Raw genomic sequence first — 20,427 nt, forward strand, 5'->3', positions numbered from 1 at the left:
ACGCAGAATTAATTGACATGCTGCGTTTTTGTGGTCACCACAAAAACGCTGCTACAAAAAAACGCTGTGTGCGGACAGCGCTTCTGAAAACCCTTAGACATCGCGTTTTTACTGCGGGTGCGTTTTTTGCGGACAAAAACGCACAAAAAACACAGCGTGAAAAAAAAACGCCTAGTGCGCACATAGCCTTATGCCAGCAAAGTCAATGAGAATCCTGAAGTTTTATGCACATGTTGCTTTTTTCGTCTTTGCAGATTTGGCAAAGAAATAAATCTGCAGCATGTCAATTCTTTGTGTTTTTGCAGTGTTTTTCCACCCCAGATTGCATGAAAAATGCATTGGAAAAAAATTAAACAACACAGTGAAAACGCTGCAAAATGCAATGTTTTTCATGCCAAGAAATGGTGCAGAAATAATGCAGACATTTCTGCAACCAAATACTCAAAGTGTGCACATAGTTTAAAGGTCCTGCGCTGCATGCAAGTTTGTGACAAGTGGTCCGATGGGCATCTCCGGACTTCACTTGGCACCACCTCTATTCCCACAATCGACACCCTTCCTCCTTTGCTTGACGTCATCTACAGATATATGGAGACATCGTCCACTTCAATCAAAGGTGGAGGCGAAAGATTGTGCCGATTGTGGTCCGGAGGCATCCAACAGGACCGTCCGGCACAAATTTGTAAGCAGCGCAGGACCTTTTATATAAAACCATTCTTTAAAAGTATTTTATATATATTCCTGTCCCTATATCCCTTTTTTAAGGATGTAGCAGCAGTATAAAATGGCGAAACTGGCTAACAGGCTCCATTTAAACTTTTAACTTGGCAAGATAACTTGCTGATCATTGGGTGTCTATCCACACGGACCCCCTCTATGATGGGGCTCTGAAGTGTCCCATTAAAATAGAGCAGTGTTGTGCCCGCACCATTCCTACGTTCATTGTGGGAGAGTGCTGTACTGTTTCCAATGGATAGTGAATAGAGCGGTGTCACAGAAACTGTTTTGCTTTAAAGAGGACCAACCACCAGGATTTTTCTATATAAAATAAAACCAGTGCTATACTGGCGCTATCATGCTGATTCTATACATACCTGTAGTTGTGAGATCGGATGTATCGTTTTTGAAATAGAAGCAAGTAAAGTTTGTAAAATGCACTGTTATTTGATTGATAGCAGCTACGAAATATCTAATAGGTGGGTCAGGTTTTGCTAGTTATTTCTTCTTTTGCCCTTCCTCCCTCTGCCCCTCCTCCCCCTGTCCCTCCTTTCCCCGTCTGTCTTTCCGGCCCCCTGTCTGTCTTTCCGGCCCCCTGTCTGTCTTTCCGGCCCCCTGTCTGTCTTTCCGGCCCCCTGTCTGTCTTTCCGGCCCCCTGTCTGTCTTTCCGGCCCCCTGTCTGTCTTTCCGGCCCCCTGTCTGTCTTTCCGGCCCCCTGTCTGTCTCTCCGGCCCCCTGTCTGTCTCTCCGGCCCCCTGTCTGTCTTTCCGGCCCCCTGTCTGTCTTTCCGGCCCCCTGTCTGTCTTTCCGGCCCCCTGTCTGTCTTTCCGGCCCCCTGTCTGTCTTTCCGGCCCCCTGTCTGTCTTTCCGGCCCCCTGTCTGCCTTTCCGGCCCCCTGTCTGTCTTTCCGGCCCCCTGTCTGTCTTTCCGGCCCCCTGTCTGCCTTTCCGGCCCCCTGTCTGCCTTTCCGGCCCCCTGTCTGCCTTTCCGGCTCCCTGTCTGCCTTTCCGGCCCCCTGTCTGCCTTTCCGGCCCCCTGTCTGCCTTTCCGGCCCCCTGTCTGCCTTTCCGGCCCCCTGTCTGCCTTTCCGGCCCCCTGTCTGCCTTTCCGGCCCCCTGTCTGCCTTTCCGGCCCCCTGTCTGCCTTTCCGGCCCCCTGTCTGCCTTTCCGGCCCCCTGTCTGCCTTTCCGGCCCCCTGTCTGTCTTTCCGGCCCCCTGTCTGTCTTTCCGGCCTCTTTCCTCTCCCTGCAATAACAAAGACCGGGAGAGGAAGGACAGGCAGTCAGAAAGGGGCAGGAATAACTAGCAAAACCCGACCCACCTATTAGATATTCTGTAGCTGCTATCAATCAAATAACAGTTCATTTCACAAACTTTACTTGCCTGTATTTCAGAAAGTATAGATCCGATCTCACAACTAAAGGCATGTATAGAATCAGCATGATAGTGGCAGTATAGCACTGGCTTTAGGTTATATAGGAAAATCCTGGTGGTTGATCCTCTTTAATGGGGCATTGCAAAGCCACATTCTTGGGATCGTGGGGTCCTGGCAATCAGTTTCCCTATAAATTAGCAGGTCGGCACATTTCCAGCGTATGCTGACAATAAATTAGTGACTCCGCAGTCAGGGCTGTGGTCCCGTCATATTTGGGCATCAACAAGGATCACAAAGCTTGAAACTCCACGGAACGTAAAGCGATATGTTATCAATGTGATATAGCGCTGGGATTGCTAAAACATTTTTGCAGGCAGCCAGAATTGTATTCCTTCCATTTGTGGGTTTGCACTGGTTTTGGAGTCCAGAAGTTAGGCCCTTTTCACATTGCGTTCAGCTCTCCATTTAGTGGTCCCATCAGGGCGTCCGTCCGACCCCCCGAAAAACGGGTTTCGGACATATGCGCCAACGGAGCTTTTGACTAATGGTGCACATGGAGTCACTGTGTGCTCTGTTGTGCACAGTTTTCAGGAGTGTACGCTATGTCTGGGCGTCCTTCTCCAGAAAGCGTACACTCCCGAATATGGTGCACGGCAGAGCACACGGTGACTCCATTTGCACCATTATAGTCAATGGCCTCGGCGGCGCATACGTCCGAAGCCCGTTTTGCGGGGGTTCAGACTGAAGCCCTGATGGGACCACTGAATGGAGAGCTGAATGCAATGTGAATGGGGCCTTATACTAAGAAAACCTTGGATCTTGCATTGTTTTGCAGCTCCGCTCCATTCACTTCCATAGGGCTGAGTTGCAGTACCAGATAAAATCCACGATCAGAGGTGGCGCTTTTTTATTTTCAATCTTGGACAACCGCTTTTAAGTCTCTGATATTGTCATATGAGAGAACCATGGGGGTTAGTTATCGGGGTAGCCTCCTAAAATACAGCTGCAGAGAATGTAGGCCAGGCCAGCAATAAAGTGAATGCCAGGACCATGGCTCATCTACATTTAGATTTAATTACATAGCTCCTGCCATGTATAATGCACATTGTGAGTGCTACAAATATATTTTTATACTGGGTAAAACCTCTTTATATATAATTTGTTGCATTTTTTTTTTTTTAATTACCAAAAACCAGTTCTCCGCTGCCCTCCCCATATATATACCTAGACACCCGCCCCAGTTCATGCAGATCGGACGTGACTTGCTGGAAAACTCAAAAACCTCAAACGCTTCAACTCCATCCAATGTCTTTCCTGCCATGAACATTGGGGTTATTGAGATTCTGCTGATTGGAGGACGTCACCATTGAGTAGAGATTGATGGGGTCTGTGTCCCCTCCCTGAACAGAGCTGCTGGAAGAGACCGAGAAGCTGCTGATGGAGAAGATCGAGGTTCAGCGTCAGGCCGAGAAGGACTCCGGAGACCTCCACAAACAAGTGAAGGTTCTGGAGGTGGAATTGGAGGAGCAGGTGAACCGGTATACAGATTTGGAGCAGGAGAAGAACGCTGACCTGGAAGATCTCCGCCAGAAGAACCTTGCCCTGGAGAAACAACTGGAGAAGACACGACGCTTCTTAGATGTAAGTAAACAAATTACCAGCTACAAACCTATAACCTTGATTATTCCTAAATTCTGTCGCCTTAGATATTCCTCCTCCAATTTTATGAAAACATATATAAGGGGTTTTTTTTGTAACATTACTAAAAGTCAATCATTTTGAGCCATTTTGTAATGTAGTGATGAGGTGAAACGCGTGATGGGGCAAAACGTAGTATAGTGATGAGGTGAAACGCGCGATTGGGCGAAACGTAGTGTAGTGATGAGGTGAAACGCGTGATGGGGCAAAACATAGTGTAGTGATGAGGCGAAACACATGATGGGGCAAAACGTAGTGTAGTGATAAGGTGAAACGCGTGATAGGGCAAAACGTAGTGTAGTGATGAGGCAAAACGTAGTGTAATGATGAGGAGAAACGTAGTGTAGTGATGAGGTGAAACGCCTGATGGTGCGAAACGTAGTGTAGTGATGAGTCGGAACACATGATGAGGCTAAACGTGTTCTTCATTAAATCTAGATTATTCTAACATTTTCTCATAGGAAGTGGTGTCGGTGTAGGGGCAGGTTGGTTTTGGTGGTGAGAAACCGATTTAATATTTGGCTTGTTTTTTTCACAAATGACATTAAAGGGAATCTGTCACCAGGTTTTTGCCACCTAATCTGAGAGGAGCATAACAGGGGCTGAGATCATGATTCCAGCGCTGTCACTTACTGGGCTGCTTAGTGTGGTTTTGATGAAATCTCATTTTAATCAGCAGGAGATTATCATTACAGGACTATTTGGCTTGCTGCAGGTAGTCCAGCCTTCTCATGAGCTCTGTATAACTGCTAGATCTGCAGCAGAGAAAACACTGATTTTATCAAAATGACAGCAAACAGCTCAGTAAGTGACATATTGCTGGAATCAGGGTCTCTGTCTGTACATTATGCTGCTCTCAGATGGAGGAGCAAAAACCTGGTGACTGATTCCCTTTAATCAACTATTCACAGGATAGTTCAGGGTTCAGCTCTTTGACCACTAGCACTTTTTATAATAGGCTCCTGAGTCCCCATTCTTCCTTATTGAAGTCTATGGGACAGAGGAGCCTCTCCACAAAAGTTTTCCCATTGTTAGTAATAAAAAAAACAAAAAAAAACTGAACTATCCTCGCCCTCCCTGGAGCCAGCGCTGCTTCCCTCAGTGACTGTTGTAGGGCTGCAATGGTGACATCACATAAAAAACGCTGCAGCTAATCACTCTGCTCAATACTTCAGTTCTAGGTCTCTGTTATCAATGCCTTTCATAGGAAATTTCTTTAAAGAGCTATGTCCCTTTCCCCCAACTATCAACCATCGGTCAGTGGCTTAAAATCTTAAAATTTAGTTCTGAAGTGCAGTCAATTTCCAAAAATGTCGCTCTAAGATAACCGGCCTGTCAGAAGCTTATGTCTATCTGGTTACCCATGGATACGTCCCATGTTGTTGTTTCCTGACAGGTCGCACATGCTCAGTAGGTCCTGGCTAGTCCTCTATAGCGGGTTTCCTCCTCTTACTGTGTAGTAACGCGGTGTACGTTTAATTGTACCGTCCTCACTGCCCAGGGTGGACGTGGGCACCTACACCCGCTCCTACCAAAGAGGAAGCGGCAATCCTCCCCTCCGACTGTGCCCTGGCCATGTGATAGATGAGGCAGAGCGAGCGCAGGAGCACCAACTGCTAACCCAGCGATTTTGGGTTGTTTTTTTTATTACAAGTGTGAATATACCTGTCCTTACTAAAAATAATGGCCGTCTTCTACCTATAAATTTGGACATAACACTGTCTGAAGGACAAAATGTCTCTGTTGCCCATAGCAACCAACCAGAGAGCAGCTTTCATCTTGGAAACCACTCTAGTAAAATGTAAACAGCGCTCTGATTGGTTGTTCTGGGCAACACAGATCCAGGAGAGGATACATAGGGGGAATATATGGAAAATACATACAGGACTGGTGGAAGGATGGAGAGCGGTAGAGACGGGCAAGAATTAACCGTACGCACAACACAGCGTCCCCTCCTGTCAGCTCTGCAGCATTGCAGTTTTATCCCTTTAGATCTATTCCTTATTTATTATATGTGTTTCATGAGACTTTATATTCCTTCATGCATGGTTTTTTTTCCTAATTATGTTGGTCTTTTTGGTTTTTTTTGGGGGGGCTATATAGGAACAAGCGGTCGACCGTGAACACGAGAGAGATGTATTTCAGCAAGAAATCCAGAAACTAGAGCAGCAGCTGAAAATGCCACAAAGGCACCAACCCGTTACCGACCATCAGAGCAATGAGGTAGACGGTCGAATATTCCCGCACTGGGAAATGTTACTATAGGATCAGTCCACCACTGAGCAACCTGCACTACAGATCGAGAGCTGACACGTCATCTGAGTAGTGGAACAGGGTTTTGCCATCTTCATAGATGGATATTTTCAGATAGACCTCGTCAAAACAAGCACTTTTGCCATTTACTGCTTATTAACATTTGCAGCCGTTCTTGAGATATGTTTTGTTTACATCTCGTCGCCTAGGAGACCGACCACCATTGCTGTCTAGCTTGCTCGCCAGGAATTAGAGGTCACAGCGCCCTCTAGCCATCCCAGTCAGCCTCAAAACTGCTTACAATCTGAACTTAGAAAAGGGCTTGTAAGCGCTGCACATGCTCTGCTATCCAACTGTGGTGGTCGGTCTCCATGGCAACCATCTATAAACAAGTGTTCATATCTCAAAAACAGTGTAAAATTTTAACAAGCCGTAAATTGCAAAAATGCTCGTATTTACAAAAACTATCAGATAATCCCCATTTATGAAGATGGAAGTAACCTTTTAAGTTCCAAGCTACTTAGGACATGCAATGATGGGTGCATTCCAATTTAGGCAATTATGTGCGTAGTCATCTGGGACAATTCTGACTAGTTGTTGCTCACTGCAACTTTTCTAGCTATAAAAAGCCTAAAAATTGGCTTAATTGCATAGCATTGACATTTCCGTCATGAAAGTCACATCGTTACGGGTTAATTACCTGCATCGCTCCACTTTATCCTCATAAATTGGATGCTTTCTTAAAGGGTTTGTCCAGGATTTAGATGTGATGTGATGACAACCCATAATGACTCCCCTTATTTTACCAATTGAAATAAATACACTATTTTATTTCTTCTTTGTTTTTAGTTTTAAGTATTCTTTTTTTTTTCTCTCCATGTTTTCCACATTTGATTAGGGAAATACACCAGCTATGTGTGTAGCCTTTATTTTCAGGATTTTGGGGGTCGCAGAAGTTGGAAGCTCAATAATTAGATAGCAGTGACAGACCACAGATAGATAGCAGTGACAGACCACAGATAGATAGCAGTGACAGACCATGGTGTTGTATATTTGTATATGATTTTGGCTTTCTGATTATAAAATGTATTATAAAGGAAAAATTTGGGAAAAAAAAAAAAGGGGGGGGTCGAGACCTGACTACACAAAGGTGTGTAGTCTGTAACCATGGAGACACACAGATCTACACAGGAACTGTATACACACAAAAAAGCATTGTTGAAATGTTGAAATGCAAGAAATGTGTGCTTTATTAGATTATATTTTTTTTATTAATATTTTTCTCCATATGGGTTATTGATAGGTTGAAAAACTAGAAAGCAACCTTAAAGAAAAGACTGACAAGTGCAGTGAACTTCTGCTGTGCAAAGAGCAGCTGCAGCGAGACGTGCAAGAGAGGAACGATGAGATTGAGAAGCTGGAGTGCAGGATTCGGGAGCTGGAGCAGGCCCTGATAATCAGCACTGACAGCCTACAGAAGGTAAGTCTATATATAATATGGCCCGCAGTCACATCCAGAGTCATCCATTTTATCCGCAGATAGAGCAGAGGGATCCGTCACTGCACAGAACTTGTCTTCTCCAGAGTCCTGGTGATGGCGGCTTTACACCGCTCCATCTGACCCTCAGCATTGTGCTTGGTGATGTACGGCTCGGCATTGTGCTTGGTGATGTATGGCTCGGCATTGTGCTTGGTGATGTATGGCTCGGCATTGTGCTTGGTGATGTACGGCTCGGCATTGTGCTTGGTGATGTACGGCTCGGCATTGTGCTTGGTGATGTACGGCTCGGCATTGTGCTTGGTGATGTACGGCTCGGCATTGTGCTTGGTGATGTACGGCTCGGCATTGTGCTTGGTGATGTACGGCTCGGTATTGTGCTTGGTGATGTATGGCTCGGCATTGTGCTTGGTGACGTACGGCTCAGCATTTTGCTTGGTGACGTACAGCTCGGCATTGTGCTTGGTGATGTACAGCTCGGCATTGTGCTTGGTGATGTATGGCTCGGCATTGTGCTTGGTGATGTGCGGCTCGGCATTGTGCTTGGTGACGTACGGCTCAGCATTTTGCTTGGTGATGTATGGCTCAGCATTTTGCTTGGTGACGTACGGCTCGGCATTGTGCTTGGTGACGTACGGCTCGGCATTGTGCTTGGTGACGTATGGCTCGGCATTGTGTTTGGTGATGTATGGCTCGGCATTGTGCTTGGTGATGTACGGCTCAGCATTGTGCGTGGTGATGTATGGCTCGGCATTGTGCTTGGTGATGTACGGCTCGGTATTGTGCTTGGTGATGTATGGCTCGGCATTGTGCTTGGTGATGTGCGGCTCGGCATTGTGCTTGGTGACGTACGGCTCAGCATTTTGCTTGGTGATGTATGGCTCAGCATTTTGCTTGGTGATGTACGGCTCGGCATTGTGCTTGGTGACGTACGGCTCGGCATTGTGCTTGGTGACGTATGGCTCGGCATTGTGCTTGGTGATGTACGGCTCGGCATTGTGCTTGGTGATGTACGGCTCAGCATTGTGCGTGGTGATGTACGGCTCGGCATTGTGCTTGGTGATGTACGGCTCGGTATTGTGCTTGGTGATGTACGGCTGCTGCAGCTGTTCGGTCATGAAGCTCCCAGCAGCGTTTGTGCCGATGTTACCAGAGGACGTCTGGACTCTGCAGCTATGGGGTCAGTAGAGCGGTGATGACTTTTCTGCCCTCTGCTCCTCGTAGCTTGGCCCCCCGCTCTGTAACGTTACGGGGTCTCCACTTTGTGGCTGAGTTGCTGCGGTTCATTCCGCTTTTCAATAATATCACTCTCAGGTGATGGGTGAAGATTTAGGAGGAAGAAATGTACTTGTTTCCCCGGAGGCTCCTGTTATAGGACCATGCTGGTATCGGTGAGCTCGGAAGCATTGTCCACTCTGTCACATGCTAGTAAAGGCTGCGGCATGAGGGGGGGCGCGGAAGTTATATGTTATACCCCAGAGGCAGAGGAACTGAAAGATAAACCTGTACTCTATGATTAAGACGTGTCCTAATACTTTTCTCCATGTAGTGTTTCACCAATGATATAATATAGTGAAGTGGCGGTATGGGCAGAAGTGGCGGTATGGGCAGAAGTGGCGGTATAGGCAGAAGTGGCGGTATGGGCAGAAGTGGCGGTATGGGCAGAAGTGGCGGTATGGGCAGAAGTGGCGGTATGGGCAGAAGTGGCGGTATGGGGAGAAGTGGCGGTATGGGCAGAAGTGGCGGTATGGGCAGAAGTGGCGGTATGGGCAGAAGTGGCGGTATGGGCAGAAGTGGCGGTATGGGCAGAAGTGGCGGTATGGGCAGAAGTGGCGGTATGGGCAGAAGTGGCGGTATGGGCAGAAGTGGCGGTATGGGCAGAAGTGGCGGTATGGGCAGAAGGGGCGGTATGGGCGGAAGGGGCGGGATGGGCGGAAGGGGCAGAGGCGGCGGTATAGGCAGAGGCGACAGTATTGGCTGAAGTGGTTGATACATTGTCTCTGATTTAATATATTTAACCTCTTATTACCTTCTGAGTTATATAGTAAGACTCTCTCTGAATTTATTTCCAAGGTGGAAAGAAGACCGTCCGTTGTCATTGGACTAAAGGGAGAAATGCCTCTGGAAGCGCAACTGCAGGTGGAGCGAGAAGCCATAGACAGAAAAGAAAAGGAGGTGACTTGTTAACTTTGGGTTAAAATGAATACGTTTCACGTTCCCTGGCTCCCCCTGTCTCTGCAGCCTTCCCTGGATTCTTTACCTGTGCTTAGTATTGCAAAATAAGCTCCATTAACGTAAGTGTAGCTCAGCTGCAATACCAGATACCACCCATAGGCAGTAAGGCTACGTTCCCATGATCAGAAATAGCTGCGTTTTGAACACAACATGTTTTCCCTGCTTACAAAACGCTGCGTTGTACAGTACAATCACAGTGGATGGCATTTATAGAAATCCCGTGCCCACTGTGCTTTTTTTCCCCGCAGTAAACCCTGACCTGTCAGCTTAACAATCAGAAATCCCGCACCAATTTTATAGTTGTATATTTATTTTGTCCGGCAGATCACTAACCTGGTGGAGCAGCTGGAACAGTTCAGGGAAGAGCTGGAGAATAAGAATGAAGAGGTTCAGCAGCTTCACATGCAGCTGGAGATCCAGAGGAAGGAGGCGGACACCCGTCTGCAGGAGCTGGAGCAAGAGAATAAGGGGCTAAAGGTGAGACAATCAGGCATTGTGGACAGTTTTCTTATTCTTTCACATAGAAGTCATTATTAAAGGGTTATTCCTATCATTAATCATTAGGAATAATTTTCAAATTCTGAAGGGTCGGATCACTGAGAACCCCATCGATCTCAAGGGCAAAATTTTGTTAATGCCCTTGAGATCGCTATTAATGGAGCGAATGTTGAGCATGCCACCACCATTGAATTATTTGTCTATAGACCTGCTGGAAAATGCTGCACACTATACTCTGCTGTGTCTGGCAGTCCCATAGGGGATGATCGGAGTGTTGGCTGCTCACGGGTCTTGATGGGTGAACCCAAACTGTAAAGTTTGGGGTCTGTACCGGATACCTAGTGTCCGTCAAACACTGACTTCTGAGAGAATCAGTGTTACTGTCGTGGTTTGTCCACCCAGGTAATTTAACACTAGAAGTCCCAGAGAGGGGTCATTTAACATTTCTACCTTTGGAACCCAGAGACAGGTCGAATGACCTGAAGGATTTTAGCTAACATCCTATAATCACCGTCTTTTGTTCTGTAATTAAGGCCATTACTGTCGCACCACAGGAGGTTGTTGTTCTCCATTGAGCTTAGCCATTTAGTTTCTAGTTAGTTCTATTCAGTTTGGACTAAGGGTCATTTGACCCTCTTTCGGGACTTCAGGGGGGAGCTCACAATTTCTGGGACTTCTAGTATTGAAAAAAAAGGGAAAAAGAAAATAAGGGGTAAAGCAAGACCGTTATACTTACTGAGTCTCCCATGTGGCTGTAACACTACTTCCCAGGTCACTCATTAACCCTCATACATATTTACTGCTTTCCCCGCCCACCGTCAGTCCCGGCGTCTGTGATTGGTTGCAGTCAAACATTGCCCTCCACCCTGTGTCACATTGTGATTGGTTGGAATCACACACGCTGTCTGCGTCCCTATAGTGGTGTAAAAATAAATGAATAAAAAAAATGTCTTGTGGTCCCCCTATATTGTGATACCCAGTGCAGATAAAGCATACTGCTACAGGCTGCAGCCCCCAGCCGTGCACTTATTTTATCTATGTATCAATATAAGAGTGAACCCATTTGGCTTTTTTAACATTATTTAAATAATTTTAAAAAGCAGCTTGCCGTCCCCCCCCCCCCTCTCAATTTGACACTCAGCCATGATAAAGCCAACAGCTGGGGGCTGGTATTCTCAGGCTTGGGAGACCCATGGTTATTGGGCTCCCCAGTGTAAGGGGTACTTTGCACACTACGACATCGCAAGTCGATGGTAGCGATGCCGAGCGCGATAGTACCCGCCCCCGTCGCAGCTGTGATATCTTGTGATAGCTGCTGTAGTGAACATTATCGCTACGGCAGCTTCACATGCACTCACCGGCCCTGCGACGTCGCTGTTGCCGGCGAACTGCCTCCTTCCTAAAGGGGCGGGTCGTGCGGTGTCACAGCAACGTCACACGGCAGGCGGCCAATAGAAGCGGAGGGGCGGAGATGAGCGGGATGCAAACATCCCGCCCACCTCCTTCCTTCCGCATAGCTGCCGGGACGCAGGTAAGGAGATGTTCCTCGCTCCTGCGGCTTCATACACAGCGATGTGCGCTGCCGCAGGAACGAGGAACAACATCGTAACATCGGTCCTTCCGAAATTATGGAAATGACCGACGCTACACCGATCATACGATTTCCACGCTTCTGCGCTCGTTAATCGTAGTAAAAAGGATTCACATACTCCGATGTAGAGAGCGACACCGGATGTGCGTCACTTTCGAGTTGACCCCACCGACATCACACCTGCGATATCGTAGTGTGCAAAGTACCCCTAAAAGTAGCAGCTTGCAGCCACTCAGTTATTCGGCATCCAGGCAGATGTTCGGGTTCAAGTCCGGTCCCGAACCGGGTTTTTTGTTGTTTTTTTTTGTGTTTTGTTTTTTTTTAAATCCGGCCTGCATTGTTGAACCCGAACATCTGTGGGTTCTCCCATATCTACTCATAGGCACTCTTGGAAATGACCCATCTAAAGGCCTTTGTTATACCAGTGAAGGGGTCAGCCGTCAGATCCCCACCCAGTGCAACTTTTTATTATGGGAATAACCCTTCAATTTGATGGAAATCGTTTTGAAGACTAACGAGCTACATTACATATTTAGGATGAAGTTGAAAACGCACAGACTGAACATCCGGAAGTCTTCTCTTCTAAACCTCCTCTTCTTCTCAAACCTGGAAAATCGGAGGAATTGTTACTATTGAAAGACCAAGAAATCGACCTGCTGAATGAGCAAGTAGGAAAACTACAGGCCCAACTGGAGGCTGCAACAGATAACAAGGTAACGTATTGTCCCGCTGGTGCCATCCTCGATCTTTTGGGCTGCTGGAGAAAAATTGCATATCCTGTCCCATGTGTGGGAATCCGTGATGGCAATAAAGCATTTACATGTTGGGTTTTTCTAATTAGTATTGAGCCCTTAAGGGGGCTTTCCAGGACTACAATATTAAAGAGATATCCTTCAGATAAATGATCAGATCAGATTAATGAGGATCTGGTATCTGCCCAAATCAGCTACATGAATCGTCCATGACACTGTAGTTTACCATTTTTGCATTGGCCATGCTGGGCCCTACAGCTTTTCGCAATTCAGTCACATGCTACTCTTCATTCAACTGACTGACCCACACAGATGTGATATTGATGGCCTATTCTAAGGGCTACTTTGAACGTTGCGACATCGCTACTGCAATATCGTCGGGGTCAAATCGAAAATGACGCACATCCGGTGCCGGTAACGACGTTGCAACGTGTGAAGCCTAGATGCGCCGATAAACGATCGCAAAAGCGTCGTAAATCGGTGATCTGTGTAGCGTCGGTCATTTTCATAATATCGCACCAATAGGAGATACGATGTTGTTCCTCGCTCCTGCGGCAGCACACATCGCTGTGTGTGACACCGCACGAGCGAGAAACATCTCCTTACCTGCCTCCACCGGCTATGCGGAAGGAAGGAGGTGGACGGAAGTGTTTACGTCCTGCTCCTCTCCGCCCCTCCGCTTCTATTGGCCGCCTGCCGTGTGACGTCTCTGTGACGCCGCACGACCCGCCCCCTTAGGAAGGAGGCGGGTCGCCGGCCAGAGTGACGTCGCAGGGCAGGTAAGTGCGCATGAAGCTGCCGTAGCGATAATGTTCGCTACGGCAGCTAACACAAGATATCGCAGCTGCGACGGGGGCGGGGACTATCGGCTAGCGATGTCTCAGCGTGCAAAGTACCCCTAAGGGCTGTTGATCAATATGTTTATATCCTAGAAAATGCATATAAAAATAAATATATATACAGTATATATAACAGCAATATAACTTTTTGAAGGATTGTGTTGGCTCATCTGCTCTATAGTTTGCTAAGCTATGCATGACAGGTAATTTGTCATTTACAGTGGGGGGTGCTGCCCGGCTGTCACTTCTCTCCAGGCTATGCAAGTAACACTAGTAGCGAGTGAATGCTAAAGGAAGACCCAAATATTGAAAATATACATAATTTATCTCACAATCTCAATTTTTTTGTTTTGATCCTATTTTGCTTACACTGCAAAATATGTAAAAAGAATTTTCTGTGTATATTTCCCAGAAAATCATCTTTCCTCTCCCCTTTCTCTTCACTCCTTGTCTGGTTTTAAGACAACTGGCTGCAGCAGTTGTTTCCCGGTGTGCCACTTCCACCTATTCCATCCTCATTGTCTTGTATGCAGCTTCGTCACCTGGATGCAGCTGGAGCCTCTTCTGTCTGCTCCCTCCACCCCTCTCCTCCTAACTTGTGTCTAGTTGTAAAATACTTGTCTGCAGCAGTTGACTCGCTTTTCTGCCCTCTCCATTCCTCTTCTCACTTTCTTGTGTCCAACTTTAAGATGACTGGCTGTAGCAGGAGCTTCTTTTGTCTGCTGCCTTCACCTATCTCCTCCTTACTTTCTTGTGTCTGTCTGTAAGACAACTGTCTGCAACAGGAGCCTCCTTTGTTTACTGCCTTCACCGCTCTCCTCACTTTCATGTGTCTGGTTGTAAGACAGCTGGCTTCAGCAGGAGCCTCTACTGTCTGCCAGTTTACCCCTCTGCTCTTCATTTTTTTTGTATCCAGCTGTAAGACAACTGGATGCAGCAGGACCCTCTACTGTCTGCCACTTTAGCTTTCTCGCGCTTCACTTTTTTGTGTCCGGTGTAAGACAACTGGCTTCAGCAGAAGTCTTTTCTGTCTGCCACTTCACCCCTCTGTTTTTCACTTTTTTGTGTTTGGCTGTAAGACAACTGGCTACAGCAGGTGTCTCTACTGTCTGCCAATTTATCCCTCTGGTTTTCACGTTTTTGTGTCTGGATGTAAGACAACTGGCTGCAGCAGGTGCCTCAACTGTCAGCCACTTTATCCCTCTGCTTTTCATTTTTTTTTGTGTCTGGTTGTAAGATAACTGGCTTCAGCAGAAGTCTTTACTGTCTTGCTACTTCACCCCTTTGGTTTTCACTTTTTTGTGTCCGGCTGTAAGGCAACTAGCTGCAATAGGAGCCTTCTTTGTTTTCTACCTCCACTCTTCTCCTCCTCCCTTTCTTGCATCTGGTCTTAAGACAACTACCTCCAGCAGGAGTCTCCCCTCCTCTGCCCTGTCTGCTGTAGGGAAAAATGATTGTTATCCCCCACCTCTTAGCCAAGTCTCTCTTCTGACAATAGATCAACCTCTGTATTCCTTGGAGGATTAATGCAAGACTGTTTTAGGAAAAATTCAGAAAATACTGAAGGCTGAGGGCAATTTGAGGGCAAAATTATCTCTAGTTCATCTTTATCATTTATTTCTAAGTTTTCCTCCAGAGCTATGTTTTTTGCTGACGCACTTCAGGGCTTATTAGATTAGTAATCTCAGACTCACTGTCTTGTAGGCAAGATCTTCTTACAGTGTTTTATTATATTTTCTTTTTCGCTCCTAATTGGGAGACCCAGACAGTGGGTGTATAGCTACTGCCCTCTGGAGGCCGCACAAAGAACTACACTTAAAAGTGTAAGGCCCCTCCCCTTCTGGCTATACACCCTCCCGTAGGAGTACAGATTCCTCAGTTTTAGCTTTGTGCGCAAGGAGGTCAGACACGCACGCATAGCTCCATTGTTTTTAGTCAGCAGCAGCTGCTGACTATGTCGGATGGAAGAAAAGAGGGCCCATAAACAGGGCTCCCAGCATGCTCCCTTCTCACCCCACTGTATGTCGGAGGTGTTTGTAAGGTTGAGGTACCCATTGCGGGTACGGCGGCAGGAGCCCACATGCTGATTCCTTCCCCATCCCTTTTTACAGGGCTCTGGGTGAAGTGGGATTTACTGGTCTCCAGGCACTGAGACCGGGCTCCATCTACAGCCCCTGGACAAGATGCTGGATGGAGCGGAGTACATCAGGGACATGGCCCTGCATCCTCAAGGTACTCTGTGTCCCCGTGCAGGCGCTCACACCGCAGCATGCTGGGTGTTGTAGTGCGCCGGGGGACATCAGCGCTACGGCGCTTGTGCCATGGCCTCATTCAGCTTAGCTGAAGCAGGCACACTTCCAGGAATCGGTCGCGCCGGCCGCTGGGACTGCGGCGCGGCTGGCACTTGTGGTGCGCCGGGGACTTCAGCGCGGCCCGCGCTTTTACGGCGGCCGCGCTGATAACTCGAGTCCCCGGCTTTTGCGGCCTGCTTCCGTTCGTTCCCGCCCCCGGACCTGCCAGTCAGGAGAGGGGCGGGACGCTGGCCACATCTAGAAATCGGTCATGCCGGCCGCTGGGACTGCGGCGCGGCTGGCACTTGTGGTGCGCCGGGGACTTCAGCGCGGCCCGCGCTTTTACGGCGGCCGCGCTGATAACTCGAGTCCCCGGCTTTTGCGGCCTGCTCCCGTTCGTTCCCGCCCCCAGACCTGCCAGTCAGGAGAGGGGCGGGACGCTGGCCAGTGCATCAGCGCTGAGGGCTGGAGTCGTTTTTACATACTCCAGCCCTCACAATCGGCACAGAGGGGACACTGTTTCCCGCACTTTTGTTTGGGAACTCCCACGGACCGCCCCTCTCCACAGACGCCGGCAGCCATTCCTGCTGACACGCTGAGCTGCAGAGGGGAGCCGGGGAGACCCAGACAAGGAATTCTGCAGCCTCTTACCCGCTATTCAGCGGGCGGTAAGCAGCCCTCAGGGCTCACCCCTCTTGTGCCAGTAGTATTCTTAGTATTTTGTTGCTACAAATACTTGGTATTACATAGCGCTGGTCGCCCTTTGGCTATAGACTCTCTCACATTCAGAGAGCCAGCAGCATGTCGTCCGCAAAACGCAAGGGTGCCAAAGCACAGACATTATATGCTTCCTGCACCGCATGTGGGACTTTTCTACCGGCAGGCTCCACGGACCCCCATTGTGTGCAGTGCTCGGCCCCTGCGGCGCTTGCACAGCCAGGGCCTCTGCTGGACGTGACCCAGGGTGTACCACCTGTGAATGCTGTCCAGGTGACAGGCACTGAGTTTGCAGCTTTTGCTGACAGAATGTCTCTCACTATGTCACAAATTCTTGACACATTGCGAGCTAGGCCTGTACTTCAGGCCACGGACACTGTGCAATCATTGCCCCCTGGTCCCCCTCAGCTCCAAGCTCCGGGACGGGCATATACACCTCAGGGTGAAGACTCTGACTCGGACGATGGCCCCGGGCAGCCTAAGCGGGCTCGCTATGACGGGCCTTCACATTCATCTCAATGGTCAGGATCCCAGCGAGATGAATCTATGGGTGATGAGGCGGACGTAACTGATCAGGATTCTGATCCTGGAACCGCTCTCAATCTAGATACACCAGATGGTGACGCCATAGTTAATGATCTTATATTTAACATCAATAAGATGTTAAATATTTCCCCACCAGCTCCTCTTGTGGAGGAGTCAGCTTCGCAGCACGAGAGAATCCATTTCAGATACCCTAAGCGTACTTTAAGCACTTTTCTGGACCACGCTGACTTTAGAGACGCAATCCAGAAACCCCACGCTTATCCTGAAAGGCGTTTTCCTAAACGGCTTAAAGATACACGCTATCCTTTTCCCCCTGAGGTGGTCAAGGGTTGGACCCAGTGTCCAAAAGTGGATCCTCCAATTTCCAGGCTTGCAGCTAGATCCTTGGTTGCAGTTGAAGATGGAGCGGCACTTAAAGATGCCACTGACAGGCAGATGGAGCTCTGGCTGAAATCCATCTATGAAGCGATTGGAGCGTCATTAGCGCCTTCTTTTGCAGCCGTATGGGCACTCCAAGCTATCTCAGCCGGGCTTGCGCGAGTTGACTCCGTCACACGTGCATTTGCCCCGCAGGTAGCACCATTGACCTCGCAAATGGCGGCATTCGCGTCGTACGCGATTAATGCTGTTCTTGACGCTACAAGCCGCACGGCAGTGGCGTCAGCCAACTCCGTTGTTTTGCGTAGGGCCCTGTGGTTGAGACATTGGAAAGCAGATTCTCATTCCAAGAAGTGCTTAACCAATTTGCCTTTTTCTCGTGACCGATTGTTTGGAGAGCGTTTGGATGAAATCATCAAACACTCCAAGGGTAAGGACTCATCCTTACCGCAACACAGACAAAACAGACCCCAACAGAGGAAGGGTCAGTCTGGTTATCGGTCCTTTCGAGGACCGGGCAGGTCCCAATTCGCATCGTCAAAAAAGACTCAAAAAGACCAGAGACGCTCAGATTCTTGGAGGTCTCAGTCACGCCCAAAAAGGGCAGCCGGAGGAACCGTTGCCAAAACGGCGTCCTCCTGACTTGAGGTCTCCGATTCCCACACCCGCGGTCGGTGGGAGGCTTTCCCACTTTGGCGACATCTGGCTGTCACACGTCAAAGACCGTTGGGTGAGGGATATTCTGTCTCACGGGTACAGGATAGAGTTCAGTTCTCGTCCGCCAACTCGTTTCTTCAGAACTTCTCCCCCACCAGACCGAGCCGATGCTCTGTTGCAGGCGGTGGCCGCTCTAAAAGCGGAAGGAGTGGTGACCTCCGTCCCTCTTCAGGAACAAGGTCACGGTTTTTACTCCAATCTGTTTGTGGTCCCAAAAAAGGACGGATCGTATCGGCCCGTCCTGGATCTAAAGTTGCTCAACAGACACGTAAAAGTCAGGAGGTTCCGGATGGAATCCCTACGCTCCGTCATAGCCTCAATGTCTCAAGGAGATTTTCTAGCATCAATAGATATCAAAGATGCGTATCTCCACGTGCCGATCGCACCAGAGCATCAGCGTTTCCTACGCTTCGTCATACACGACGAACACCTGCAGTTCGTAGCGTTACCTTTCGGTCTGGCAACAGCCCCCCGGGTCTTCACCAAGGTCATGGCAGCAGTAGTAGCTGTTCTGCACTCGCAGGGTCACTCGGTCATCCCGTATCTAGACGACCTGCTTATAAAGGCACCCTCTCAAGAGGCATGCCAACACAGTCTGAAAGTGGCACTAGACACTCTCCAGAGTTTCGGGTGGATTATCAACTTTCCAAAGTCTCATCTAACCCCGACCCAATCTCTGACTTATCTTGGCATGGAGTTTCATACTCTCTCAGCGATAGTGAAGCTTCCACTGGACAAGCAGTGCTCGCTGCGGACTGGAGTGCAATCTCTCCTTCAGAGCCAGTCGCACTCACTGAGGCGCCTCATGCATTTCCTAGGAAAGATGGTAGCAGCAATGGAGGCAGTCCCGTTCGCGCAGTTTCATCTGCGCCCTCTACAATGGGACATTCTACGCCAATGGGACGGGAAATCGACGTCCCTCGACAGGACTGTCTCCCTCTCTCAGACTGCCAAGGACTCTCTGCGTTGGTGGCTTCTCCCCACCTCATTGTCACAGGGAAAGTCGTTCCTTCCCCCGTCCTGGGCAGTGGTCACGACGGATGCGAGCCTATCAGGGTGGGGAGCGGTGTATCTCCACCACAGGGCTCAGGGGATGTGGACTCTGGAAGAGTCCACCCTGCAGATCAATGTTCTGGAAATCAGAGCAATCTATCTTGCCCTGCGAGCCTTCCAACAATGGCTGGAAGGCAAACAGATTCGGATTCAGTCGGACAATTCCACGGCGGTGGCGTACATCAACCACCAAGGGGGAACACGCAGTCGCCAAGCCTTTCAAGAAGTCCAACGGATTTTGACGTGGGTGGAAAGCAGAGCGTCCACCATATCCGCAGTTCACATCCCAGGCGTGGAAAACTGGGAAGCAGACTTTCTCAGTCGCCAGGGCATGGACGCAGGAGAATGGTCCCTTCACCCGGACGTGTTTCAGCAGATCTGTTGCCGCTGGGGGACGCCGGACGTCGATCTGATGGCGTCACGACACAACAACAAGGTCCCAGTTTTCATGGCACGGTCTCACGATCACCGAGCACTGGCGGCAGACGCCTTGGTTCAGGATTGGTCGCAATTCCGACTCCCCTATGTGTTCCCACCTCTAGCATTGTTACCCAGAGTTCTCCGGAAAATCAGGTCCGACTGCCATCGAGCCATACTCGTCGCTCCAGATTGGCCAAGAAGGTCGTGGTACCCGGATCTGTGGCATCTCACGGTAGGCCAACCGTGGACACTACCAGACCGTCCAGATTTGCTGTCTCAAGGGCCGTTTTTCCATCTGAATTCTGCGGCCCTGAACCTGACTGTGTGGCCATTGAGTCCTGGATCCTAGCGGCCTCAGGTTTATCTCATGAAGTTGTTGCCACAATGAGACAGGCTAGAAAACCATCCTCAGCTAAGATCTATCACAGAACGTGGAAGATATTCTTAGCGTGGTGCGTGGCTCAAGGGTTTTCTCCCTGGCCATTTGCATTGCCAACTTTTCTTTCCTTCCTGCAGTCTGGGTTGGAAAAAGGCTTGTCGCTTAGCTCTCTTAAGGGTCAAGTCTCCGCGCTATCCGTATTCTTTCAGAAGCGCTTGGCACAGCTTTCTAAAGTACGCACTTTTCTCCAAGGAGTTTGTCATATCGTTCCTCCTTACAGACGGCCATTGGAACCCTGGGATCTGAACAAGGTTCTCATTGCTCTCCAGAAGCCGCCTTTCGAGCCTTTGAAAGAGGTTCCCCTTTCTCGGCTTTCACAAAAGGTAGTTTTTCTTGTGGCGGTCACGTCTCTTCGAAGAGTGTCCGAGCTAGCGGCGTTATCTTGCAAATCTCCCTTCCTGGTGTTTCAC

The 20,427-nt window shown here is 48.9% G+C and overlaps 1 protein-coding gene across 1 annotated transcript in view; it reads left to right on the top strand.

Annotated features, from left to right (window-relative positions):
• Nucleotides 1-20,427, top strand: part of AKAP9 (A-kinase anchoring protein 9) — a 357,327-nt gene that overhangs the window by 272,587 nt on the left and 64,313 nt on the right. The window contains exons 27-32 of the mRNA XM_075316166.1: nt 3,501-3,733; nt 5,894-6,013; nt 7,347-7,523; nt 9,615-9,716; nt 10,101-10,253; nt 12,402-12,578. Of these exons, the coding sequence (XP_075172281.1) occupies nt 3,501-3,733; nt 5,894-6,013; nt 7,347-7,523; nt 9,615-9,716; nt 10,101-10,253; nt 12,402-12,578 (962 nt within the window). The remainder of the gene's footprint in view (nt 1-3,500; nt 3,734-5,893; nt 6,014-7,346; nt 7,524-9,614; nt 9,717-10,100; nt 10,254-12,401; nt 12,579-20,427) is intronic.

Source organism: Anomaloglossus baeobatrachus, chromosome 6, assembly GCF_048569485.1.
Source record: "Anomaloglossus baeobatrachus isolate aAnoBae1 chromosome 6, aAnoBae1.hap1, whole genome shotgun sequence".
NCBI lineage: Eukaryota > Metazoa > Chordata > Amphibia > Anura > Aromobatidae > Anomaloglossus > Anomaloglossus baeobatrachus.